Source organism: Melopsittacus undulatus, chromosome 6 (assembly GCF_012275295.1).
Source record: "Melopsittacus undulatus isolate bMelUnd1 chromosome 6, bMelUnd1.mat.Z, whole genome shotgun sequence".
Classification (NCBI taxonomy): Eukaryota; Metazoa; Chordata; class Aves; order Psittaciformes; family Psittaculidae; genus Melopsittacus; species Melopsittacus undulatus.
Genome location: NC_047532.1, coordinates 47,566,269 through 47,591,408, shown reverse-complemented (window position 1 = coordinate 47,591,408; position 25,140 = coordinate 47,566,269). Strand labels below are relative to the sequence as shown.

Here is a 25,140-nt window from a genome sequence, read left to right as displayed (position 1 = left end):
GAATCACTCTTCACAACACTGGAGGCAGCATAGTCTTGTTTCTCGGTGATGTTTGTTTGAACGTGGCTTCCTCTCCTTTTTCTCTGGTGGGAAATAGTGCTTACACGATACCAACATGGTCCAGAGCAGCCCGGGCTGCTCTAGGGGTGCTTGGCTCCCTCCTTTCACAACCCCCTGAATTTACAATAGGCCGAGGTTCTGGGTAGCAGCAGCAAATCTCTGCTGGCCCTTCTTCCGCTGCTGGCCCCCGGTCCGAGCCTGGGGCATCCGACACCCACGAGGCCAGCACAACGCCGCGGGGGGGGGGGGGGGGGGGGGGTGGTTGTGAGCCGGAACTGAGATTCCAGGCGCGGTTTCCCCGGGTGCGGCTTCCCGGGGCGCAGCCGGTCCCTTCCTGCCGTCCCGGGCCGACACGCAGCGGCTCCACCCGCAGCCCCGTTGGCGTTGGCGGGAGCTGGGCGGGGCCAGCGGCGGGGCCGGGCCGGGTTTGGCGGCGGAGCGTGCGGACGGCGGCTCGCTGGTAGGGACTGTGTGCACCGGTGGCATGTAGCGGGCCGGGGGACGTGGGGTTCTGGGGTGGCTGCAGGGTCTGTCGCTGGGGGGCGGGGGGCAGAGGACACGGTGCTTGCTGTGGGACCAGAGGAGTGCCCGTCGTGGAGGCTGGAGGCAGGTGGGGGCTTCCTCTCTGTGCCCTGCGGCGTCGGTGGGGACCTCTTTCCAGTTTAGTGGCCGGGCATGGAGCAGCCCTGCCTGGGCTCGCTGTGGGGCAAGGGGGCTCTGGGAGGTGCCGCTTGGTAGGGACGTGGGGTGCTTGGCTTTGGATAAGGGGGCAGTGTCTGCTGGGGAGGGTTGTGGTGCGCTGCTCCTCCTTGGAAGGAACTTAGGGAGAGGCTGGAGCCCGAACACGATGCTCGGGGGGCGGCTGGATGGGCTGCGGTGGGGACAGGCAAGAGGAGGCAGTAGCAGATGCTAGAGGAAACTTTGGGAGTACACCCCGACGGGTTGGAGCATGGGGACTGTGGGCGACATCCCCCGGCGCAGGGGATGAAGCCAAGGGCTGGGCAGGGGAGGGAGGAGCAGAATGACAAAGGTGTCCCTGGCTGCGGAGAGGGAAGGTGTGACCTAGGTGCTGCGCAGGCACACGTCCTCTAACCCGCTTTTTTGTGTCCACCAAAGTCCTGGCTGCACTGATTAATCGTTTTGTAATTAAAGTCTGCTGGAATTCTGAGAGCTGCCATGCCCCTCAGTGACTCTTGCTCGCTGTGGAGGGAGGGGCAGGATGCTGCAGGTGGTCTTCTCGGTCCCCACCCTGTGCGTTTGCAACACCAGGTCCAAAGTGTGGGGCTAGCGTGTGATCAGAAGCAGGTAGTGCTGGGTTTCTATCTGCAGAACTCCTGGACCCCTGAGCACAGCCACTGTATTTGCTTTGAAATTCAGATGACAGATACCTGTGCTTTATTTCCTGAAGGAATTTGTTGTACTTACATAATTATTTCAGTTTATGACTTGGAAGTTTCCTGGTTCAAGGTTTAGATTATAATTATCTTGAAATTACTGTAGGGTTAAGCCACAAAAAAAATAATTGTTGGAGCAAGGGCTTGGTGTTGATGTGTAAGCCTACTAAAGGAGGTTGCATCTTGCAGTCGCAAAAGGCTCCATTAAACCCAAAAAAACAAATCATACGTGCAACTCAACACAAAATCTCCTGACACAAAACTCAGGACAGAATGACCACTCATCCCTGTACTTTATTGTCCCTGGGTAGGCTCTGAATCTGCTCTGATACTCTGCATAAAATCTCCTCTTCTTTGCTAGCCACAGCAGAGGCTTTGTCACATGCTGGGACACTCAGTGCCTCAGGTTATCATATACCCAGAATGGCTGCAAATTCATGGAGAAGGTCTTGCAACCAGGTTCTCTTTTGTGTGTATATTTTGTAGCAGCTCTGCCTAGGTGATCATGCTGCATGGTTTTCAGTTGTGGTATTAGAATTGTCTTAAGACACTGGGGACTTTGTTGGTGAACAGCATCATCTTTTCACCAGCTGCAGGACTTAGGTACCAGATCTCTCTGCTTGGGACCTGCTTGGAAAGATATTATCAACCTGCCTGCATCAGCAGAGGATGCAAGGTTTGGGGGGTTTGTTTCAGCAAGTATAGCAAAGGTCTGCACCTGGATGCCATTGTACCAGTGTAAGGCACTGGCTGAACTAGAATCCCTTTTATATGTTCATGTGGCTATTAATATGCTGCAGGATAGCTGCTTTTGCTCAGCCAGAGTAGCTGAAGCAACCTATGTTATAAGCATGTGCCTACCAGATCCTGCAGTAACCTTTAGAAAGGTGCTTGAGGCTGTGTAGATAGAGCAGATGCAGGCTGGGACGCAGCCATTAGCAGTCAGTTTTTAAGCAGATATTTCTACTCTGAAGATTGGGGCAGAGCTGGGCCTGGCAAGCTTGGGCTGGGAATGAAGTTGCCTTGGAGACTGGGCAAGATTTTTAAGCATTGATGATGAGTCTTCTGTCATTAACCTTCTGAGTCTTTCTGTTTACAACAGACTCTACAGGGATACCCACCAGTAAGTTAATCTTAAACTTGGGCCTGGAGGTGAGGGAGAACAAGGGGAAGGGGATTCTCTTCTCCTCTTGATGGAGGAATGCAGGGTCTTTTTGGTACTATACAGCCTGTCAGGGGAATTGCCTGAGTGACAGGACTTGCTCTCACTTTTGTGCTGCCCGTGTGTCAAGGCAGTTCTCTGCAGACAGCTGGCAGAGTGCAAAGTTTAGTAGTATTTGCCTGCAGATGAGTCAGCAGAAGAGAAATAGCTTGCTCCTGTAACGTGGAGTGATCCTGTAGGCAAAGCAGCACGTGACAGTCACATCTGATGTGCCAACACCTTCCAAGTTCAGAAGGACAATAGGAGAACCTGGAAACTGTGGGTGTCAAGGGGCCTTGCTGGTCCAGCCTGCCAGTCTTGTGCTGACTTGGATTGGGGTGGAAAATGCAGCAGCCTTGAGCCAGAGTGTTTACGGAATTCTTGCAGCCAGGTCTTGTTTTGCACAGGCTTTAGAATTTAAGTAGCAGGATTGTTTTTGCCTTGGCATGTAAATCTGTAAGTGAAAAGCAGTGGCAGCAGAAATCTCACTACTGCATGTAGATTTACAGATAATATTCTTCAATAAATTCCTTGGGACCTGAGAACACAAAAGAATGCAGATGGGCCGGGTCCTCACTCCATCAGTGTGGTTAGGGTGCAGAAATATGCAGGAATTATCTACTCCTCCAGTGTAGTGTGAGACACACAGTTCTCTGACACCTCCAAAGCTAAACAAAACATCAGGACTGTTGGTGAAGATGCAGACAGTGAGATAAGGCTTTGGCTCACAAGAAGGTTTGCCACACCTACTCTGACCTTTTCCATCTGCCAGAAGTGTTAATTTTAGTGTTGTTGTTAAATTCCAGCTCAGATGATGGTGTAGTTAACTAACCCTAGAGGAGCTGTAAATTCTTTCCCTACTTTTCCCTTTTTTTTTTTTTTTTTTCCTTTGTGGAAACCAATGCTTGTCCTTTTTTCCTCGCAGAAGTGGCTGTATTTCAGTGGGACTCCTTGACGGGGAGAGCAGCTCCTCCCATCTGGCAGTCGGCTGGGCCTCGCCGAGCTGGTACAACTCTCTTGAGGTGAGCTAGCTGGCATCTTGAGGTGGTGCAAGGCGCTGCTTTGATACAGGATATGCACCAAAGACGTTTCGGAAGTAAACCCCCGTGTTTTGTCAAGTGCTGCAGAGATTTGCTTATGGCTTTCCTGAGTGGAGCCCTTCCAGCCTTGCTCCTCACAAGCAGTTTCTGGTATTCAGCACAGACTCGGTAATGCAGGAGGGTGATGCCTTAAACAAACTAGAACAATGTTAATATTTTATAGCAGGGCTCTTTCTTCTGGTTATGCCTGGGGTTTATCTTGGCTTTTTTTCAGAATGAGCTTTGAGAGTTATGTTCTCTTTCCCCTTCCCCATCTGCTGTAAATGTAATTAGTTTTAGAACAGTCAGTGTTTTGTGCATTTAGGGAAGCAAATCTGTGTGCTCATGTGTTGAGCTCAGCTACAGATGTTGCATCCCATTGTTAGTAAGTGTTTGGGCTGCTATTTTAGTCTCTTGGCCAAAATGGAACATTCTAAGATTGATAGCTTTGTAGCAGTAAGGTATGGTTTATTTTTAAAGACAATGTGTTCCCAGTTTTTAATGAAGACAAGTTTGGTGCTGCTAATGTGTTAACCACAGGATAGAAGTTTTAAAGCTCTCATTTAAAGAGGAATTATAAAGTTGTTTAATTTCTGCATTAATTTGAGCAATTAGCAGAGCTGTGACACTCATGAGATGCCCAGCCCAGCTCTCCATATGCTGCAGAGGTTCCTTCAGTAACATCTAGCCTGTAAGATCAGAGCAGATAGAGCGTATTTATTCCATCCCCGAAGCAGGTTTCTCCTTTGGTACATCAGGTGTTGCTGGTGCTGGCTGGCTGGTGCTGTCTGACCACTGCTGTTTATTTGATGCAAAGAAAATCCGTTCACTTAAGCTATTGCTTGTCATCATTTGACTAGGTATACCGTGAGAACTGCAAAAGTGAATTAGGGTGGAGGGAAACTAGTTGGTTGTGGAAAGAAGCTGTTGGAGATCTTTCCTACGTTCGGACAGTGGTGCTGTACATCAGCATAAAGCATGGTGTTGCCCTGTGCTGAAACTTGCTTTGGCTAACTGTGAACTCTGCACCCAGCAGCGAGATGCTGGTGATAACTCAGTACTATGTAGTTGTGTGCGGAGAGGTCTGGTTGCTCTGATGTGCCAAACCAATCCGGGAAGAGCTTCATCTGTTTGTGCATGGAGGCTGCTATGTCTGTACTTCAGCGCTAGAGCTTCTGCCAGGGCTTTTTAGTGTTTTGATGGACAGTGGTTCTGATTGACTGTGTTCAGCACTTTAACAGACCTTTTAATTCTCTCCAAAGGGAAGGAAAGCAAGTGTTTGGAGACCAAAAGGTGACTTGAAGCACAGTGAAATGATTTTGACCAAATAACAAAATCAGCTGCTGTTTCTCCCCACTGTTTCCACAAATGCTGGGGTTACTTAAACCAGAGACAGAGGCCTGCTGCTTTTTGTGAGCTAGATTGTTTCTGCTAGGACCATGGTGGTGAAGTAAACGACTGATACAGAGTGTGTTTGCAAGATGGCAGGTGCAAAACCTAGGTATTGCTTGTTTCATACCCTTTGTTTTCACAGAGGCACTCTGGAAGCTGCTGCATTTATAGCACAAATCTTGCCTGAAAGTTAAATGTTTATGAAGTATTTTTGTCTTCTTCCCAATGTTGTTCTGGCTTCCCACTCACCTAAGATTCTCTTTTCCTGTTCTCAGTGCATTGTGCTAGGTCTAGCAGAGCTGTCTGGGATAGATGTATTTACCCCAAAACTAGTTTAGTTGTGTCTGGTTTTAACACTGTTCCTAAGGTACTTGATGGTGGGGAGATTGGTATGTTCACGTATTACTAAACTGCATTTGACTCCATACTTAGGAACGTTCCTTAACCTGGAGTCATTTGTACTTCAGTAAGTCTGATCACTAAATCTGATTCTTAACAGCTCTCTTTCACAAAGCCCACCCTTCTTGGTTGCTGAACGGTAGAGCTTTGCTCAGTTGACCTTACTGAGGACAGTTCCAGTTTGTCCCAAGCAGGAATGCTCAGCAGTAACGCTCTGCTGAGAAAAGAGGTGGTGTTCACAGGGATATCTGGCCCTGTCTCATACCTCCTACTTGCCCCACCTAACGTGTTCCAGCACACCCACTACATATGGGTGGGGAGACGTTTTAAATTCCACACGGCTCTTATTATTAGGGTGTTGGGGCACACACGTAAGCATCATTCCTGGACAAAGGGGTCATGCTGCTCTCGGGAACAGGTCAGAACTGCCAGCTGCTGCATGGAGAGCTCCATACTTCAAGTGAGCCAGAAAGATAATGCTGCTCTTTAGTTATAAACTTTGCAAATGGAGCACCCATTTCTAACTCCTGCAGCAGCTGAAAAGGGAGTGTTTGCTGCCATGTCTTTCTATAAATCCTTAGTTTTGCTTCAGCTGCATGGAGTGCTAGGCTTCCTAATGCTTCAGGGCCCTTTTGGGAAGGTGCAATGACTCTAGCTCAGAAGCACAGATAGCTGTCATGATTTTTGTCCCAGACTGGTGGTCTGTCAGTTCATCACAGAAGCAGTTCAGCTGAACCACTGCTAATTACAACCTGGTACATAAAGTGCCAGCAGTAAGTGTGCCCCTAATGTGATATCAGCAGCTGAGTCACCACTGCAGTGGGGACAGGGAACAAGAGGGCAGCACAGTGGCAGCCATCCCAAGGTGAGCTATCCGCACTGGGGAGCTGCAGCTTGGTCTTACACAAGCAAAAAAGCAAACAGCAAGCTGGATGGTTATTGAAGTTATGACCATGGGTTGCACCCCTTCCCTCACCCTTACCCTGCTCCTTAAACATGCTTCTTCCTCCCATCAGGATTGTGCAGGGATGCAGCACACCCACCAACTGTCTTGATGGGTGGGTAGGGGACACAGAAGGTTAGAAGAGTGTTTGCATTCATCAAAATGAGAGCTAGGGGAGGGCTGAATACAGACTAGGCATGCCTTAATCCTTAGGTTGCTTTTGAGATGCTAAAATAGTATAATTAGCACTGTAGTAATGATTTATAATTTACATTGCAACTCTTATTCGAGTTTCTCTCCAGCCAGCTGGCTGCTGCACACTTCTCTCTGCAGAACAGCTCCAAGTTGCATTAAATGATTCAGTATTCCCACCAGGCACTGTTTGTCAAGCCTTGGCAGCTGATGCCAAGTACAACTGGCTGAGCCCCTTGTTAGGTGGCCGTGTTTTTGCACTGACCTTCTGTACGCTGTGCCTGCTGTTGACTGATTCTGCTTCGGAAGAGCTGAGCAATATTTTTACTGTTTTTTCTCCCTTTCTCCTTCATTTTGTTCCAGTTCTTTCCGGCCGTGCTTGGCAAGATGGAGCCGCCGACCTCCTCCAGGCTGAATTCCCGTAAGAGAAGAAAAGATGGATCTGGCCCCAATGGGGCAACAGAGCTGGATGGAATCCCTGCAAAAATGTCCTGGCGCTCACTCGTAAGTAAGCGGAGATAGGAACTTTAGGTGCCTGCGCAATTAGGACATTGCTTTGTAACAGCAGAAAGATAAATGTGATGGTTTTTCTGCAGGGGGGTAGGAGGGAAGCAAATGACAGCAGCTATCCTTCTTGCAAAGCCAGTCTAAGATCTTCCTTTGTTCATACTAACATACTCACAATGTGGGCTTAAATTAGGCCTAAGGAAAGTGTCACTAAGCTGCTTTTGTGGTGTGTCTAGTTTGTTCATAGTCACTTAAGCTGAACCTGAATAGGCAGGAATATAGATATTCATGGAGAAGTAAGCATTCATATCTCACAAGTGGGTTTTCTTAAGTAACACAGCAGGAGGGAGAAATACTTCTAACAAGCATGTAACAACCCATGCACCTTGCAGAAAGCAGTCCTGTTCAAGTCAGGAAACTGCGGGAGGGTCTGTAAGCACCTGCAGAAGCAGTCTATTGAGTTCACGCTCTGAAACACCCAGAAGGTAACTGCTCTTTTGATTCTCTTGGTCTGGCAGGAGACTGCATTTATGTTGCTGGTACTTTGCTGGTACTTCAGGAAAACTCCTCTGTCTAGATCAACCTTGGGCCAGCTCTAGGAAGCTAAAGCTACTGGGGTTTCTTCTAAAAGGGGTCTTTGCCAGTTAACAAGTGTAAAGGGCTGACTTTAACTTGTCCTTGCCACAATATTGTGATGATAGACTTTTTACAGCTCCTCTCTGCCCTCTTTCTCGATCTGTCCTGTGTGTCGTGTGTGCTCTAATTGCTCTTTACTTATCTATGTCTAAAGCCAGCTACCATCCCTGCCACGTCACACTGGGGTCATAGTCCTTGGCAAAACAGGATGATGTGTTCCAGCTTTCCTCTTTAGTAACAGTGTTTTGCTCTTCTCAGGAGTATTTCACTCCTGTCCCAGAGCTTTTGGCAGGTGGTAGCAAAGCAAGAGAAGCACCAACATTGAGAACTGGGGTGGCAAGCACTGGGAAAGGAGGCTCAAGTTGCTGCATGACTTATCTCTCAGAGCCTTTATATCCTTGACTGTTGTCAGGACCCAGTGCATGTATTTGATTAAGGAAGAAGTGTGAAAGTTATTCCATGGGAATTACTTGTTCTTCAGGTTGGTGTCTGTCCTGTGTTAGAAAGAAAGCATCTGTCTATGAACAGCACACAATAAACAGTATGTAGCCACTCTCTAAACTTTCTGGCTGTTTTTAGTCAGAGAGCTAGCACAGACCTCCTGAGGAAAGATTTTTTCTTCTTTCTTTCGAGTAAGTTTTATTTATCATACTAAGAGTAATGGTGTCACTTAACTGTGACATTACCTTGAAGCGTTTACCACTCCCAGCTCAACAGCTGGCTAGCAGAGTGTTCCCCTGGAGCAGCGGGGCTCCGCAGCAGATGGTGGTAGCAAGCCTGCTGACGCATAAGCCTGTCCTGTCGTGCACATCAGGTTGAGTCCTGACCCTTTTAGGTGCTGGGGAGGAAGGCAAGACTCTGGCAGGACCTTTTGAGGACATTTTTCTGTGATCATCTGATAATTTTGATAGGGTTTTTGGATTTTTTATGCTTTTATTCCTAGTTCCATATCAGGTATATGCCAACCAAATGCAAAGAATCTGTTTTATTCACAAGTCCCAGATATGATGTCAGTGATGAAAGCAGACACGTACAGGCATTACCTAACAGTAAGGATCCTGGTAGAGGAGGTGGTGCATGAACTGCAGTTACTAGAGCCTCAGTAAGTTACAGGAGATTTTCAGCAGTATCAGTTTGCTTGAATGTAGTGGTCAGTAGTCCCTTACCTGTGAGCTTCACTTTGAGCACTCTAATGAGGAATGACATTAGCAATAAGGAATGACATTAGCAATAATAGCAGTGGTCTTTCTCATTGCAGTGGTGCTGAGCACCATGGAAGGATGCTGCAATGGGACAGGAGGTCAGAGAGGAAATGGTTCATTAGCTTTTTGCAGCTTGAAGGTGTTACTGTAATGATCTGCAAGCTATTTTCCTAGTCTTTGGGCTTGAGAAAAAGACATCCATTCCTGCCCCATACCTTCTGGCTAGAAGGAAATGGGACTGTTTGTTCTGTTGTGGGAGGGGCAGATGTTTTGTTTTACTTCAGAGGAGACCAGAAATTATACCTGTACTTCAGCTGCTGATTAAACAAGCTAGCAGATTAGAAGAGTTTTCCCACATCAGTTGTAGATACTCAGTTGTAGTATCTACAGTTGTAGATGCCTGCAGCAGTTTTAGATTCCACAGATCGAGGTCAGTCTCTCACTGTGTATGGCTCAGAAATGGGTGATGATGCACATGTTCCCTGGGAATTGGTGCTGCCGTTGGTATTGCTCTTCTGCTTGCTCATATAATCAAATCGAGGAACTGCTACAATTTGTACATCACAGCACAAGCACTCAAGCACAGCCAAGTGATGGTCTTGCCTGGGTTGGCATAGCTGGCACTGCTACGGTGGGGTTTGATGAAGCTTGGCTTATGCTGCTGTGAACTGATCTTTGTCAAAAGTCTGGTTTACCAGCTGCAGATCTGAGCCTTCTGTTTTCTTGGGTCCAGTGTGACTGCCATCTTAACTCCACTTTTCTCTCTCTGTTTCTCTCTAAACTCAGGCTAATCACCCTGCAGGGGTGTTTTGAGGTTTAACACCAATAGTCTTTTAGTACATGTGTTTGAATTGTGCATGGTGAGACATAGCAAGTCACTTGGTGATTAGGACACTGCAGTGGCAGTGCTGCTGCCAGATACTGCATTCACCTTTGCATTCTCACATGTAACCTTCTCTGGCTATTTAGGGACTGAGGGAACCGGCTCCGTTCTCAGATGAAGTGGAAATCGATGACAGCAAGCCGTACATCAGAGTAACATATGAAGAAGCAATGAGAGGGACACCTTGTAAGTAAAAAAAAAACCAAAAAAAAAAACAGACTGGAAGGGAATTGTATAAATGTTGGGGGTGGGATACAGGTATGATTGTGATATCTCTGAGACCAAACCAACCCGTGTGTCAGACCAGGTTTGTGATCAGTGATTTAGTTAATGCTTTGGTGATGAGGTAGCTGTCCCCATGTGAAATTGGTCTGCCAGTACTGCTGAAATTGGAGCTTATGTGTGTGAGGAGCCATACCTTCACTGGTAAGACTGATGCAAACAGGTTTTTTTGGTTTAGCTCTTCTGTGCCACTGGCAGCTACAGAATAATATCAGAGCTGAACACTTTTCTGTATTACTTTGAAGCAGCTTAAAGTTAAGCACTTTAAAAGTCATCTTGTCTGAAACTTGAAAAGGGCAGACAAAACTAACATACATGCTTTTTCCAGAATGTCCCATTGTAGGCTGGCTTTGAATTAAAGTCAGTGTCCTTAAACACAGTAGGCTAGCCCCAGAACAAGAACCCTCTAAGCCAGGCTGGGAGCAACTGTTCTCTTTGCAAGTCTAAAAGGAAGGCAGAGGCAGGGCTGACTCCTGAAGGATGGCTGCCCTCTTGTCAGAGTGTGCAGACAGTGCTGTGTTATTTGGCCTCTCTGTTGGGTCTACAGAGACAATAAAAATGCTATACTTCTGCCTACCTGACTGCTGATGAGACCTGGCAGTGGTTTCTTGCAGAGGTTCTGGAAATCCAATGCACATTTATTTCCCAGCTGAAAATCTCTAGAGCCAGCCTAAGGTCTCTGATTTCAGTAGTGGTGGCTCTCCTGCCTGCTAAGACTAAAATACACTGCATGCTTCCTTGTTGCCGTGTATGCCTGTGCTCAGGAACTGTAGCTGCTGCAGGTATGGAGGAAAAGAGAAGTATGTTCCTGCCAGTTTCCAGAACATTATTGTGCTTTCATAAAGGCCTGCCAGGACCAGCCCTCCCCTGGCATATAAAGGCTTTTGCAATCTCAGATCTCCAGATCCTTAGCTCTCCAAAGCCTCCTGGCATCTTTAGTGAGGTGGATTTGCTGAAAAGGGATTGAAGGAGGCTGTCCTCAGAGTGACTCCTCTGTTTAGCTTGAGCTTAACAAACTTACCTTTTTTTCCTTAAGTAGGCTGAGTTTTTGGGTTGAGTTTACACTTGATGGTCTGAGGAAGCTGATGATAGTGGTGGGGAATTATAACAGCCTGGTCCCCCAGCCAGACTGGTAGCTGCGGCAGTGGCTGTAGAGGAGGAAGCTGCAATGTTCTTGAGATGTTATGCTGACTGCCAGTGGGGAACATTTGGGCCAGTTCCTCTCTGGTAGCTCCCTGCTGTGCGAAAACTTAATGCTGTGCTTAGATTTCCATAGGATGGAGATGTTCAGGGTTTGCTTTCACTTAGTCTCCATTCAGCTTGGTCCAGTGAATATGTGGTAGGCTTTGAGTCTGTCTTTGAACATGGCTGTATTTCAGCTGAGCTGCGTTTGTTTCCATGTGGGAAGGCAGAGTGCCAGCCATTGCTCTTTACAAACTTTTCCTGGCCACAGCTCTGCATTCTGCCACTTTTCTGCAACATCCCCAGGAGTTTTAGAAGGCCCCAAATGTGGCCACAAGCAGCAGCTGCTTCTGCAGGAAGGAATCCTCACAAATGTCTCTCTGTCCCTTTGGCACAGTGAATCGCCCTGTCAGAGTTTATGCTGATGGAATATTTGATTTGTTTCACTCTGGACATGCCCGGGCCTTGATGCAAGCAAAGAACCTCTTCCCAAACACATACCTCATTGTTGGAGGTAAGGAGTGACCTTGTTGACTTTGGCTGTCATAGTACAGTTTACCTCCATCTGTGGTTATGCATGCAGATGGCATAGTAGGGTTTTTGTCTTTATGGCCTCACTGGCCATAAAGCAGCTCTCAGTGCAGCCATGTTGTTGGAGTCTTACTGCAATTATGTTGAGAGTTGGGTATGTCTGCAGAAAGATACCCTGTACAAAATGAGTGTGTAAGAAAAAGATTGTTTTGATCACACTGTGACAGATACTGGTGAGTTGCACATCTGAGTGTCAAAATAGATTAGGGACGATTGAGCATCTGCCTCTTGAATTAGACAGCTAAGGAATGAGTAGCAGTCCCTCCATGGCTAGTTGAGCTTTTTGTCACCTGTATCACGGTGTATGTCACTTCCCTACTCCAACTCCTTGCTGGGGATTTTTGTGGCTAAACCCTAACAGGTGCCATTAGGAGCATGGAGATCACAGTTTTCTGGGCATATGGCCATGGAAGTCAGTGAGGCCCCATTTCTCCAAATAAAAGCTCCCTGTTTTGTCTGTTAGATTCAAAGGTCTTTAGGTGCTGCCAGGAATATCCTGCTTGACTGCCTGAAGGGATCTGGAAGAGTTGTTTCAGCCAGGCCTCCTTCAGGAATATAACATGGGAAAAAAGAAATCCTTTTTTCTGGCTGCTGTAGTATACTGGCCTTTGTGTCCATGACTTAACCCACCTTAAAGACTGACTGTCTGGTCAGGATGCCTAATGATGTTAAAGTATCAGAGTTGAGAATACCTTTAACTGCTTTTCTCAACAACTGTTAGCTTCCTGAAGCAAATTGAAACCCTGATCCCACAATAGCATGATCACGTCTTTGTGTGGTTTGTTTCCTTACCAGTCACCACTGAGGGCATTTTTATAGTGGTACTTCTGCATTTTTTGTGTGTGCTATGGTAGTGTCTGGAAGGGGAAGGGAGGGAGTAGAGCTGAAATAGTCGATCCAACCTACAAAATCCACTGAGTTTAGAAATCTTGCAGGTGGAAAGATATCCCCAGGTACCTAAGTGTTGTACCTCAAACAGGGTCAAACTATGAATGTTCTAATGTAGCAATGTATGTAACCATGTTCTCTGCCTTTGGGAGACTAGTGAGGAGGTGGAGAGCAATGAACTGCTCCCAGGAACTGAGACAAGAGGCAACAGCCCAGTGAACATTAGCTCCAAGCCGGGAGCAATCTCACCCGCTCTTTATCATCTGTTTCTCCAGAGCGTAAATACATCCAGTGCCAGTGAGACTGCTAATGCCTTGTTTACTTTTGAGTTTGATAACCAAATAAAACTGCCTCCTCAATGTCTTACATTGCAGATTTTGAAGAGTTTTTACTTTTAATTTCTCATAAAACATAAGTTAACTTGATTTGCTGTGAACTCACCCTTTGTTTTAATACAGCTTTCCAAGACCTAGACTGTGGTATGGTATTTTATGAAATCAGATGGTTTGGCAGTAGGCTTTTTTCATGGGCTTCAGTTTCCAAGCCTGAGACATCCACAGTTTAAAAAGCAGATTTCTGCCCAGTAGGTCCCCAGGTGCTATTTCATACAGGAGAGTTGTCTTCTGTATTAGCTAAAAGTTCTACAGAGCTTGAGGGCTTGGCATGTAGGTACCTATCTAGGGCAGAAATTCCCCAAACAGCCTTCCTAGAATTGCTCAGAAGCTAAGCTCCCTGCACTGCTCACTGGCTTTGGTGCTTTGGGGCTGGGTTTGAAACTGCCAGAGTACTCCATCAATCTACCAAAACCAGGCTGGCATTGCTTGGTGTAGCAGGAGTGTGTGCAAGGTCTTTGTACAGTAAAGCATGGGGGTAAGTACTTCAGGCTCACTTTTCTCTGCCTGTTTCTTCAGTCTGCAGTGACGAGCTAACCCATAACTTCAAGGGCTTCACAGTAATGAATGAAAATGAGCGGTATGACGCTGTGCAGCATTGTCGCTATGTGGATGAAGTGGTGAGAAATGCGCCATGGACGCTTACCCCCGAGTTCCTGGCAGAGCACAGGGTAATTTGTGACATCTGATCTGTTCTGCATTTTGATTAGCCTCTGTGCTTGCTGTTTATAGCAAGAATTTATCCATGGGGGTGACCTCTGCCTGAGCAACATGTTTCTGTTGAAACTCCTTAAATAGGAAACTCACGGGGTTATGGGAATCAAGTGGGCTTCTTGAAAGCATGGAAGCATCTGCTGAGCTGACAGGTAATGTTAGAATAAGGTAGAGATTGTGGCATGGTGAAAAAGCCTGAGAGGGTTCTCGCTGTTCCAGGAGAAGTTGGTGCTGGTTATAGACTGGTGTGAAGCACAGTAGGGAGAGGATAGCATGAGTTGGAAGGGATTTCTGAAGGGTGTCTGGTCCAACTCTTCTTACAGCAGGAGCAACTCAGATTTACACCAGCTTTCCTGCTGTGTAAGGCAAGCTGTCTTGAGAGTCTTTTATCAGTCAGTAAGACAAAGTGAAAAGAGTTTGTAACATCTATTGAACTGCTTTGGGACATGAAGGAGTCTCCAGGGAAGTCTGCTTAGTTTTTTAACCTTCTTAGCATTAACAAGCCATTTCTCTGTGGAGCTTGAAACAGCTGTGTCCTTAGTCCCAGCCTTTCCTCTCTGGTGTGTGCTTACAATTGTTATGCAATTGCCATTGAGAACTTGGGGCTGCTGTGTTGCTTTTTAACACAGGAAAGCATCTTGCTATTCTCTGTCACACCCCTGCATTGAGGTGTTGAGCAAAAAGTTACCATCCTTTGGCAGAAAGCAGGATAAAATGTTGAGTTCCATTGCTTTCTTAATTTTCAGATCGACTTTGTTGCACACGATGACATCCCCTATTCTTCTGCTGGCAGTGATGATGTTTATAAGCATATAAAAGAAGCAGGTGGGTCTGGGCCAGATTCTCCAGGGCTTCCTGTCAGAGGTCTGCTGTAGTTTCTTCTGTGCCTCTATATGTCAGGATTATGCCTGAGGAAGTGGCAGTGCTCTCCTGAGAACAAGGTCTGCCCAGAGGGTGGGAAGAAGCCCAGCTTTGGGCCCTACTTCATAGGTGACTGTTCCATGTCCCATGTCCATGCCCAAGCATTGCCCAGCATTAATTCCTACTTCCAGTCTAGATACTGTGGTTGAATTAACAGACACCTTTTGAAAAAATACTAAAGTTTGGCTTACAGATTCTCCCAAAGTGGCATCTCATGAACTCAGCAAAGTGGCTTCTCTAGCTGTTTTGCTGTAAAACTCTGGGGGGGGGGGGGGGTGCAGTTTATTTAGATCTATCCAAACCCACCCATCCGAGCTTGTTATATTTTCACCCTCAAAATTGTAGGATTCCTTGTCTTGTCCTTGTAGTCACACTATTCTGTATGCCGTGGATTATAATTAGGAGTTTTTAAATCGGCTAACATGAAAAGCCTTTCATTAGAAGACATTGTATTTCGACAGGGTTTTGAGATGCTTTGGTCTTACTTAGATCTTCCTCATAGTCCCAGAAAGGAGGACCCTAGTATCGTGCATTCAAGGGCAAAGATGTGGTGGTGTGAGAGCAGTTAGGAAGTGAGTTCTTGACAGGCGAGATTATTCTCTAATACAGGTGGTGGCAGCTCTTTTGCCATGTGTCTTGCTACAGCTGTCCTGAGTCCTGTTCCCCAACTTTAGGCATGTTTGCACCAACTCAGAGGACTGAGGGGATCTCAACATCTGATATCATCACCAGGATTGTGCGGGACTATGATGTTTATGCCAGACGGAACCTGCAGCGGGGTTATACAGCTAAGGAACTTAATGTCAGCTTCATAAACGTGAGTTGCAGTGTCTCACCACAAGCTGTGTGAAGCAGAATCTTAGAGAGTGTGAAGATGTAGAGTCAGGATTGTGCTACCACTAAACAGACACTTGCCAGTAAAGGAACAATGTGCAGAGCTAACCAGATGCACCAAACTACCGTCTGTGAAGTAGAAATTAAAATTACTTCTGCCCCTGAAACTGCCTCAGGGACTCACCCAGAGGACCCGGGGTGTTGCTAATACTGCTCCATTGTCAGAAACATCTGTGTGATGTTTTACCTGTTGAAAGAGCTGGAGACAGGGTACATGGTGAAATGTGTGTTTTCTTGGGTTGGACGAAGTGTGCGTTGTTCTTGGCAGCAGCTGCTGTGTGTCATCTCTCTCTTCTTCCACCTTCCTAAGGTAGAGTCATTCATTAGGATGAAATCTGGTCCCATTCTAGCTGTACTGTTCCCTTCCTGGAGCTCTTTCAGGAGCTACAGTGCTTGGGTAGGGGAGAAGGATATCCTCTGATCCTGTGCTGAGCAGCTCTAGTCCTCAAGCAGAATACAAAGCAGGAGGCACTCTGATTTTGGATGTAAAGTAATAAATGTTTTTGGGGTTTTATTTTTATCATTCAGATACTATGCCTATTTTTTTTTTAATACAATCAAATACAAAAACAAAACTGGAGAGGTAGTGGCTGTTTGGCCTCTCTTTGGCATGTAACTCTATCATTGTTTTAAAACACCCAGTAAAAAGACTTGTGCTATCATGATACGCAGAAAGACCTACAGCAGGTCACTTGAATCTAATTGGTATATTGTATAAATATTTCCCTCTTCCATGTACTCCTATTAGGTAGTGCTAATCTCTGGATTTAGTCTCACACTGTGTGCTGTGCCAGCGCCTGTCACAAAGCATCTCACAGCCCCGCTATGTTTGCCATTTAGTCTAGGGAAGAAGTGTCACTGAGGTGAAGGAGAAGTGTCACAAGACTAATGGAGATGCTGAGTCTTAAGCAGCAGTTCAGTGTAATAACACAGAGCAGAGGTGGTCACTACTCAGATCTGCTGAACTGTATTCTGATCCAACGCTTACTGTACAGGAGAAGAAATATCACCTCCAGGAGCGTGTGGATAAGGTGAAAAAGAGGGTGAAGGACGTAGAGGAGAAGTCAAAGGAATTTGTCCAGAAAGTGGAGGAGAAGAGTATTGATCTCATTCAGAAGTGGGAAGAGAAGTCCCGGGAGTTCATTGGCAATTTCCTGGAGATGTTTGGTCCAGAAGGTGCATTGGTAAGGAGCTGCTCTGGGAAAAGGGGATTTTGGAGAGCTTGGCAGTTGTTACAGGGCTTCTGGAGCCCAGGGTCTGCAAACAAAGGTTCACAGTTTGTTGCAGTGCTCAGTGTGCTGCCAGTCTGCAGACAGCTTGTCCCAGTCTTTGGCAGCCTGTTTACAGAGAGATTTCACCTTTTCCAATTGGATAATGCGAGTTATTATTGTAGTACAAAAAATCCCTGTATCCCATAAGCTAGCCTGTAAACTCCAGGTTGTGTCCTACAGGCCACTGAGCAGCCAAGAGATTGGTGGTCACTGTCATTGGTCTAGGACGAGTCTAAAGCTACTTTTTTATGCCAGACTGTCCTGTACATCTGGGTAAATATTACAGGCACTTCATGTTCGAAGTGCTAGAAGATCAGTGATGATTGCACTGTATATGCTTTCCAAAGTCTAGAGCAATGCTTGGGCTTTTTCTGCTCTTGTATGAAGCATTGAAGGGACGCAGCAACCCAAAATGCTGCACAAGCTGTAGGTATCATCCATTTCCATTGCTGTTTCAGCCATGCTAACTATCTCCCTCCTTCTGTCACTAGAAACACATGCTGAAGGAGGGCAAGGGCCGGATGCTGCAGGCCATCAGCCCAAAGCAGAGTCCCAGCAGTAGCCCCACGCACGACCGCTCCCCATCTCCCTCCTTCCGCTGGCCCTTTTCAACCAAGACTCCTCCCTCCTCGCCAGCCAACCGCTCCAGGAACGAGTCTGCAGTCACCTATGACATCAGTGAGGATGAAGAGGATTAAGCTACCAGCCGGGATTTGCTGTGAAGCGCTAACCGCTGCATCCTAAGTCTGAACCCACTTGGGGAACTCTAAGTGAGCGAGAGAGCCATAGGAACAGGGCTGATGGTGAGCACAGGGCATTGGAGGCCCCTGTTGCTCTTAGCAAGGGCTGCTGCCTGGAAGCACATTCGACCCTCCTCTCCCTTCTCCTCCCCAAATCCCATTTTTATTGTTTACATTCTAGTTTCCAGGGGGAAGATCGTTTTTATATTTTAGAAAATACTTTTAAAGGGCAAAGAATAGCACTCAAGCCTGGGTTTTGTTTTGGTTTCTTTTCCCTTGTTAAGCCTCCAGGCAAGAGGGAGAGTGGGAAGACCCATGTGTCTCTTCTTTGTTTCAGTTCCTCTGTCTTATTCCCCCCCGCCCCCCAGGCAGTCAGTATCTGTGCCACTGCCAAATGAAAGACCCCTCAGTTCCTCAATCAGCATGATCTTGAGAACATGCAGGAGGTGGTGGTGTAAAGAGGCCTCTAGGAAATAGGGACATCTCTGCTGCACTGGAGCCCATAGGAATCTATCCAGCAGATGCTGTAGTGCTCATGTGCCCCTTAGCTGAGCTTCCCAGAATGTCATAATAAAGATGTGCTGAGTAGGGGGCTACCAGCTTAGCACACAGGAGTTACACCCTGGAGGAACTCACAGCACCATAGAGTCACACACCCCATAAGCACACAGCATTCGCAGTTCCAAATTGTACAGTGGCTTCAGGAGAAAGGCCTTTACAGCTAATCTTAACAAGACTGCTAACTCTTGAGCTAAAATACAGCCCTCAGTTGCTGTTGGAGAGAATTAATCTTTGCTTCAGGGCACTTGTCTGTGCATTTCCTCAGGTGTGTGAGAGCCCGGGTAGGAAATGAATGTGTGTACTCCTTTGAGAAGTTCCTTGTCCCAGTCTCTGGTGTGTAATAAGTTTTACTGTCTGTCCAAATGGCACCTCAAGACTGTGCTCTGTGCGTTTGTGTTTCAGTTGCTGTGCTCTAAGGGCTGAAGCAGTCCTTTACACTGGTGCCATGAAGTTGCTGCTATAAGGACAGAACATGAATTTGTACAGCCAGTTTGCTGCCCATGTTGGCTTGTGCAGCTGGACAGATGAAGGGCATGATTTACCCCAGTAAAGGGTCGTGGTCCCATGTGACAGTTACCTGGCTTGCATAATAAATGCACAAATCGGTGCCTGCTTACTCCACTCCTTGGGGAAGGCCAGAAAGAGGATCAGAGAGCTGCAACTTTTTAACACTTTAAATATGTAATCTGCTTGTTTGTGGTGCAGGTTGTGCTGCTGTCACGTCTGTAATAAACACTGAGCTTTGGGGCCTGCGACTCTCCGCGGGCAGTTACCTTCCCCATGCTGCATGCTTGTGCAGAGCAGGTCAGTGTACTCTGTCCTTGAGGTGAGCACGGGAGGAACTGGACTTGCTGTCACCTAGCTGCAAAGTTCCTGCTTCCTTTTCTGTTCAGGTTTGCCTGTGATATGCATTGTCTCTGGGTGGAGCTGCTGGGCAGAGTTGCCTGTATCCTGAAATGCTGGGAGTACAGGACAGCTCAGAGCTGGTCAGGAACACTGCAGGGAAGTTTTTCGAGTGGGATTTGGTGCTTGCAAAGCAGTGGGTGCAAGGAGGGAAATCGTCAAGTGCTCCCACAGGCTCTGCACGATGCGATGCTTCCAGGGATGCAGTGGCCCTGTGGTGGGAGCAGGCTGCTGCTTCTTTCCAGCTTTCATCTTGCTGATCCTTTGTCCTGCTGCCCAGAGGGCTTGACAGAGACTGCGCTTCTGTTGAGGTCAGAGCTGGTATCTGGAAGTGTATTTTGGGGATTCTTATCTGCCGCTTCAGACTTCTCAGCAGGGATGTGCACGGCTCTGGGAGCGTGGTTGGCTGCTGTGGATTTTTTTGCTATTAAGGAGCAAATAATTGCCACTTGGTACAAGCCAGTTGTGAATCCCCTAGTTTATGAGTGGTAGAGCACTTGCTTTATATCACCTACATTCTCTCTTCCCTCATCTTCCCCACCTTCCCTTCCTTACCCTTCCTTCAGTATGGGTGTTGTGTTGCTTTCCCAAGCCAGATCACAAAGGCCAGGCTGCTCTAGAGCCTTACTACTGTTTTAAACACAAGTTATGCAACAGTGTTCTGTAAATTCAGGTAACAATGGTGTTTTGGATGATGATTTGTTCTGCAGAGACCTTAATGTATTTCTCAGTCTCTCTGCAAAACCTGGGGTACTTGGTGAGAAGCCAGCTATGGTTTTACATATAGTTTGGGATAACAGAGCTGTTTCTTGTAACCAATAATCCCTGCTTCCTCCTTGCACTTAAATTAAATTGGAACCTCAAATCCCAGATTAGTCTCATTTTTTTCCCCCCCTTTGTATTTTTTGTTTCCTTATGGATTGCTGGACCAGCCTCATCTCCAGCACTGCCCTGTCTTCTGAGCAACAGGACAGAGTTTGATCTTTGGGCAAAACACATGAGCCAACTTCTCCAGAATATCTTGTTATCCACAGATGTAGCCAGTGCTGCTTCCCAGGGCTGTCCTGCATACCCTTAACTCATCCCACTCCTCAGAAGAAGTACCCAGAAGAAGCATGCTGGAATTGAGTTTGGAGTCAAGAGGTAGAGTGGAAAAATAAGTCTTTACTAGCATGCATTGAAGAATGTGTTGAGTTTGGTGCTGCAAAATCCAGAGGCACTGACTTCTGCAAGAAAGCCCTACCTCCGTTACTGTACAGATGTGGGGGTGAGGCTGTTGGCACCAGCAACCAGCCCCTGGGAGAGGATTTTCTGATGGCAAAGAACAGCAGCAGCAGCAGAGCAAAGTGGGAAGGTGCCAAGGATGCTGGTAGAAGCAAGAAATGAAGAGCATGGTACTTTTAACAGCATGCTGCTTACAGTTGTAGAAGGCTTTTAACCTCTTGGGAAAAGTATGGCATGCACCTGTACTGAAATGATTTTGTACATTTTATGGAGGACTTTATAGTGCAGTCTGGCTCTTGTAACCAGAGGCAGGTGCTAGAGCACCAAGTACACCTGGAAGTAGTGTTGACTTTGGTGGGACTGACCCCATGTTTTGCCCCTGGTCCTCAGGGTGAGCTTCTTGCTGCCAACGGCTCCCTGGTGTAAAGGTGTGGGTTGGGTTTCCTACCTGCCTCAGGTAAGGAGCTGGGTCTGGTTGTCTGATTGAGGGAAACATGTCCCATATTTTGCTCTTCCCTGTGTGTTGCTTCTTGGCAAAGCCATGAGATTGCTTGGTCCCAGTGCTTCTGCTGCTGCCTAGAAAGCCATGTTGGTAAAGGCCATGTACTGTTGCCTGGAGACTGTCAAATTTGACAATCTCATAAAAAAACACCAGTGCATCTTACAGCTGAGCAGTTTCACTTTGTACACAGCCACCTGCAGAAAGCTCTGAGTCACTTTTCCCCCCTTCTCATGGAACAGAAAATCTGCTTTTTTTTCCCCAGAATGAATCAATAAAAGTTGGGAGCTTGGGCTTTTTGACTGCTTCCCCAAGAGGTTGCTCTGGGGGTATTACAGTGGCAGGACACCAGGATGCAGTTCAGGGGAAGCTTTGGTGGTGCCCTGCAGCAGGCCCTGATCTTAGTACAGATGATCTGGCATCTGCTGCCCACTTCCAGCTATGCTGCATCACCAAGTCCTGCTGTCACCTCTGGACCATGCTGCATCACCCAGTCCTGCTGTCACCTCAGCCCTGCAGCAGCAGTTGCTTTAAGCTGGTTCTTCCCAGTCAGTGTTTGCTGTGGTGGTTTCTCCATATGGATCTCTGTGCACACTATGTATCTTACTAGCTTTTTCTTGAGTTGGGTGTTTGGCTTTTATGTTTAGCCAAATAAATGCCAAGTCATTTTACTCACTGTGTGCTAGATCCCTTCTGCCATCCTAACATGGCCAGCTCCTGTTGTGGCCTCCTCACCTGCCATCTTAAGCAATGCTTCAGTGCAGGTGCTTCAGGGCTTCTTCCTTTGCCTGGCCCCAGGCTGGCAGATGTGGATGCTCCCACTGTGCTCTCAGGAACAGGCCAGGCCCAACCAGAGGTCGCAGAAGAAAATGTTGCTGCCCTGGCATTGCCTTGAACCCCAGCGAGCAGCACCCAGAGGTCAGTGTTACAGCAGGGAGTTGAACACCCTGTGACAGCCCCGTGCCATGGCTGTGCTGGTCTGGGCTCCATTGTCTTCTCTCTGTGTGGAATCATCTCCCAACCAGCCTGGGCAGGAGACAGTCTGAGCCCAGTCACCAGCGCAAGCCTCAGTTACAAACTTGTCTTTATTCAGTGCCAGATAAGAGACCCCCAGGCTGGAGGCAGCTTCACAGATCCCTTTGGCTCATGGCTTTCAGGTTTTGGACCCTTTCACCCCATGCCAAGATGTTCTTCTCCCCTCTGCCTCCTCTGCTGCCAGTAGCTCCCCAGGATTGGAGGAGGAGGAGATGGTTGTACAGGCAGAACAGCCCCTCATCTCATTCTGCCCCTTGGCAGCCCAGCTGCTCCCTCCTGCTCATGCCTTGGTGCTGGTGCCTGTGGGCATGAAGGTGACAGGCTGATAGCCCGGCTTGTCATCCTGTTTGCGGTAGTATATCCGCGTCACCACTGCCAAGATGAAGGTTTGCGGGATCAGCAGCTGCACGTTCATCTCTGGAAAAGGAGAAGGGTTGTTTGAAGCAGCCTTCATCCACCAGGCCCATTCCCCATGTGCAATGGAGGCGCTCAGCCAGGAGCACGTACCACTGCTCCACCGTCTCCTGACTTACGCTGTGACCTGGCCTTGGAGGAGAAGGGCGGCGAGCAGGCAATGCTGCCATTGTTGGCCAGGATGCTGAAGATGGCGGGCTGCAGTGCCGTCAGGAGGAGGAGGATCTACAACCACCAACACGTGAGGTGGTGCAGGCTGCACCACTGCCAGGCTCCTGCCCTTCACCTTCACCACTCTCCAACAGCCTGCCCCATCTCCCCCCTACCCCCTTCATGCTTGCATGGAGCCAGGCAGGATGGGAGCTCACCTGGAAACAGGCAAACTTGGCCTTGATGTTCTGCTCAGTCAGGTGCAGCCGGGCCTGCCGGAAGAGGATGCCCAGGGCCCACAGCCCAAAGAGTGTGGAAGCACCGACCACGGTGTTGATCCAGAGGGCCACGCTCTCCGCTGAGATCTAGGTGGGGACACACAGAAACACACCTGGGCTGAAAGAGCTGCTGGGCAAGGCAAGGGCTGGGGGAGGCTCTCCATCAAGGGTGTCACCCTGCCCACCTCTCTGCCCTGGCACTCACATCAGCAGGGTTGTAGTTCCCATCGGTGGCTAGCACCAGCCCCAGGAAGACAGCAACTGCCCTGCAGAAGGTGTACTGGAAAGTCCCCAGCATCAGCAGCTTAAGCTTTCTCCTGGCACAGCAAGAGAGACCATTAGCACCCTGAGGTCCCCAGACCCTGTCCCAGGGGCTTCTCTTTCACCCCAGCAGTAGGGGGTGTGAAAGCCCTCTCCAGGGGCAAGGGGTTACCCCAGCTCTCCCTTGCCTGCTCATGGTGATTCGGGGCAGGCAGGGGCAGCAGCAGCAGCAGGGCCCAGTGCTGACAACCATGGGCACATCCTTCAGGGTGCTGAGCACTGCCTCCTTCCCCCCGAAGCCCTCGACCATGACCAGCATCAGAAGGTAGAAGCAGACAGCAAAGTACCTGTGAAGGAGGAGGAGGAAGGCAGCTCAAGCCCTGTGGGCTCGCTGGTGCCGCTGCTCTGGGGTAGGTGATACTCACGATGTGGTAGCCATTTCCACCACCATCATGGAGCGTGGGATCCACAGCCCAAAGCAGCTGACCACAGACACAACCTGGGGCAGACACAAGCTTGGCACACTGCTGCTCCCCACTCCTGTGGGTGGGCAGCCCTTGGGTGGCCCTGGCCCCCTGGGTGATGCCCCCACCACCCTCACTCCTCAGCTCACCGTAGGGGCTGAGCTGCTCCAGCAGAGGGTCTTCATCTTGATGGGGCAGCGGATCTTGCGGATGAGGTAGAAAACCTCTTCCACAAAGATTGCGAGTGACAGCAGGGTCATGATGGTGGCGAGACCCATGATGGCGAGTTGGGCCATGTCCAGCTCTGCAGAGGAGGGATGAGAAACCAGCTCTGTCCCCTCCAGTCCCCCCTGGGGCCACCACTGCCGCATGACCAACCACTCCACAGGTTTGGGAAACCCCTTGCTGCATCCTTCTGGCCATGCTGGACCTGGTGCTTCTGCCCCGCTGCTCCCCTATCTCCTGCCCTGGCGCTGCCCCATCCCTGCAGGCAGGGCTATGGGGTGAGAAGCTGAGGCCCTGGCAGCACCCTGCTGCCTCCCCCTCCTCAGGGCTGCCCCCTGCCTGCACTATCCACATCCACCCTGCCTCTTTCTTCCCTGCCCTACTCTGCCAGTGGCAAAAGGAGGGTTCCCCACGTCCCCAGACCTACGCTGCAGCAGGTGCCGGGAGGTGGGAGGCAGGGAGAAGCATGCTGCCGGCACGCTGAAGTTCCTCATCAGCATCTCCACCAGTGGGCGGGGGAACCTGCGGAGGGAAGGGGACAGCCGCATGGACCCATCCCCGCAGGGTCCCCGCGGTCCCCTGGCTGGCTCGCTGCACCCACAAGCACCTCCGTTCCTTTACAGAGCGAATAACCCAAATCTTTCCAAAAAAGGCTGGATTTGCCAGGCCGCAAAGCAGCGCTAAGGTCCCAGCACCCACCTAGGGTCGTCTGCCAGCTCCATGGCGGTGTCCATCCTGCTCTGCTTCTCCGTGGCTCTGTCCCAGCACCGCCTGCCTCGGGGTCAGAGTCCCAGGGCAGGGACCGCGGGGAGGACGCCGCTCCCCGTTCCAGTTTAACCAGCAGGCTCCGCCGCTGCCCGCGCCCATTGCCGTGCCCTCGGCCGCTCGGTTACCGACCCGGCGTGCCTCGGCACGGGGACATCACCCATGCCAGCGCGCCTGCGCGGCCCCGGGGCACCGGGCACCCGTGCTGTCGTTACCCTGCTCGTGCACCCCTCGGGCAGCACGGACATGGGCTCATGGTGCCACATGGCATCCGGGATGCACCGCCTGCCCCTCAGCAGCAGGGACCGGGCGGTGGAGCCTGCCGGGCCCCGCACAGCCTGTGTCTGTGTGAGCAGTTGGCAATGGCTCAGCTCCCAGAGCTCTACAGCGCTGAGCCCTGCTGAGAGCAGTCCCACGGCACTAGAGGGCAGGGCTGGCCCGGATCAGCTCCCGGGCCCTGGGACAGGAGCAGGCCGGGCCTGGGAGGGCAGCGTGGGATGGAGGGAGCACACTGTATGGGGAGCTGGGGCTTTAGGCGTGGGGAGCAGTGTGTCTTTGTTCTAGATGGATCCCTGCATCCTCATGGGTCTCAGGGGTG

General features: G+C 49.0%; 2 protein-coding genes across 5 annotated transcripts; one reads left to right on the top strand and one right to left on the bottom strand.

The window, feature by feature from the left end:
- The first annotated feature begins 403 nt into the window (after positions 1-403).
- On the top strand, positions 404-20,097 carry PCYT1A (phosphate cytidylyltransferase 1A, choline). Of its 3 annotated transcripts, XM_034063613.1 has the most exons (10): positions 404-520; positions 3,581-3,677; positions 7,024-7,164; positions 9,975-10,074; positions 11,750-11,866; positions 13,743-13,894; positions 14,684-14,762; positions 15,533-15,675; positions 16,748-16,936; positions 17,515-20,097. In XM_034063613.1, the coding sequence occupies exons 3-10, from the start codon at positions 7,048-7,050 to the stop codon at positions 17,719-17,721; spliced, it is 1,104 nt and encodes a 367-aa protein (XP_033919504.1). In that variant the 5' UTR covers positions 404-520; positions 3,581-3,677; positions 7,024-7,047; the 3' UTR covers positions 17,722-20,097. The 3 variants fall into 3 exon arrangements, with proteins under 3 accessions (XP_033919504.1, XP_033919505.1, XP_033919506.1); XM_034063614.1 differs by lacking the exon at positions 3,581-3,677 and having other exon boundaries at positions 480-520; XM_034063615.1 differs by lacking the exons at positions 404-520; positions 3,581-3,677 and adding an exon at positions 6,911-6,930.
- A 1,821-nt stretch (positions 20,098-21,918) lies between these two features.
- On the bottom strand, positions 21,919-24,785 carry SLC51A (solute carrier family 51 member A). 2 transcript variants are annotated; one of them, XM_005142337.3, is made up of 9 exons: positions 24,477-24,785; positions 24,205-24,299; positions 23,702-23,856; positions 23,514-23,587; positions 23,277-23,435; positions 23,033-23,144; positions 22,768-22,914; positions 22,519-22,624; positions 21,919-22,402 (listed from the first exon to the last, which is right to left on the bottom strand). In XM_005142337.3, the coding sequence occupies exons 1-9, from the start codon at positions 24,509-24,511 to the stop codon at positions 22,266-22,268; spliced, it is 1,020 nt and encodes a 339-aa protein (XP_005142394.1). In that variant the 5' UTR covers positions 24,512-24,785; the 3' UTR covers positions 21,919-22,265. The 2 variants fall into 2 exon arrangements, with proteins under 2 accessions (XP_005142394.1, XP_030898906.1); XM_031043046.2 differs by having other exon boundaries at positions 22,265-22,402; positions 22,493-22,624.
- Between the last annotated feature and the right edge of the window lie 355 nt (positions 24,786-25,140).

What these genes read in the sequence shown, in the direction of transcription:
- PCYT1A (XM_034063613.1), top strand. Translation starts at nt 7,048, where the DNA reads ATGGAGCCGCCGACCTCCTCCAGGCTGAATTCCCGTAAGAGAAGAAAA. An exon ending in AGCAATGAGAGGGACACCTT is followed by an intron (nt 10,075 to 11,749) that starts GTAAGTAAAAAA and finishes CCTTTGGCACAG; the next exon opens with TGAATCGCCCTGTCAGAGTT. An exon ending in CACATACCTCATTGTTGGAG is followed by an intron (nt 11,867 to 13,742) that starts GTAAGGAGTGAC and finishes CTGTTTCTTCAG; the next exon opens with TCTGCAGTGACGAGCTAACC.
- SLC51A (XM_005142337.3), bottom strand. Translation starts at nt 24,511, where the DNA reads ATGGACACCGCCATGGAGCTGGCAGACGACCCTAG. An exon ending in GGAGCAGCTCAGCCCCTACG is followed by an intron (nt 23,588 to 23,701) that starts GTGAGCTGAGGA and finishes TGTCTGCCCCAG; the next exon opens with GTTGTGTCTGTGGTCAGCTG. An exon ending in GGAACTACAACCCTGCTGAT is followed by an intron (nt 22,915 to 23,032) that starts GTGAGTGCCAGG and finishes GTCCCCACCTAG; the next exon opens with ATCTCAGCGGAGAGCGTGGC.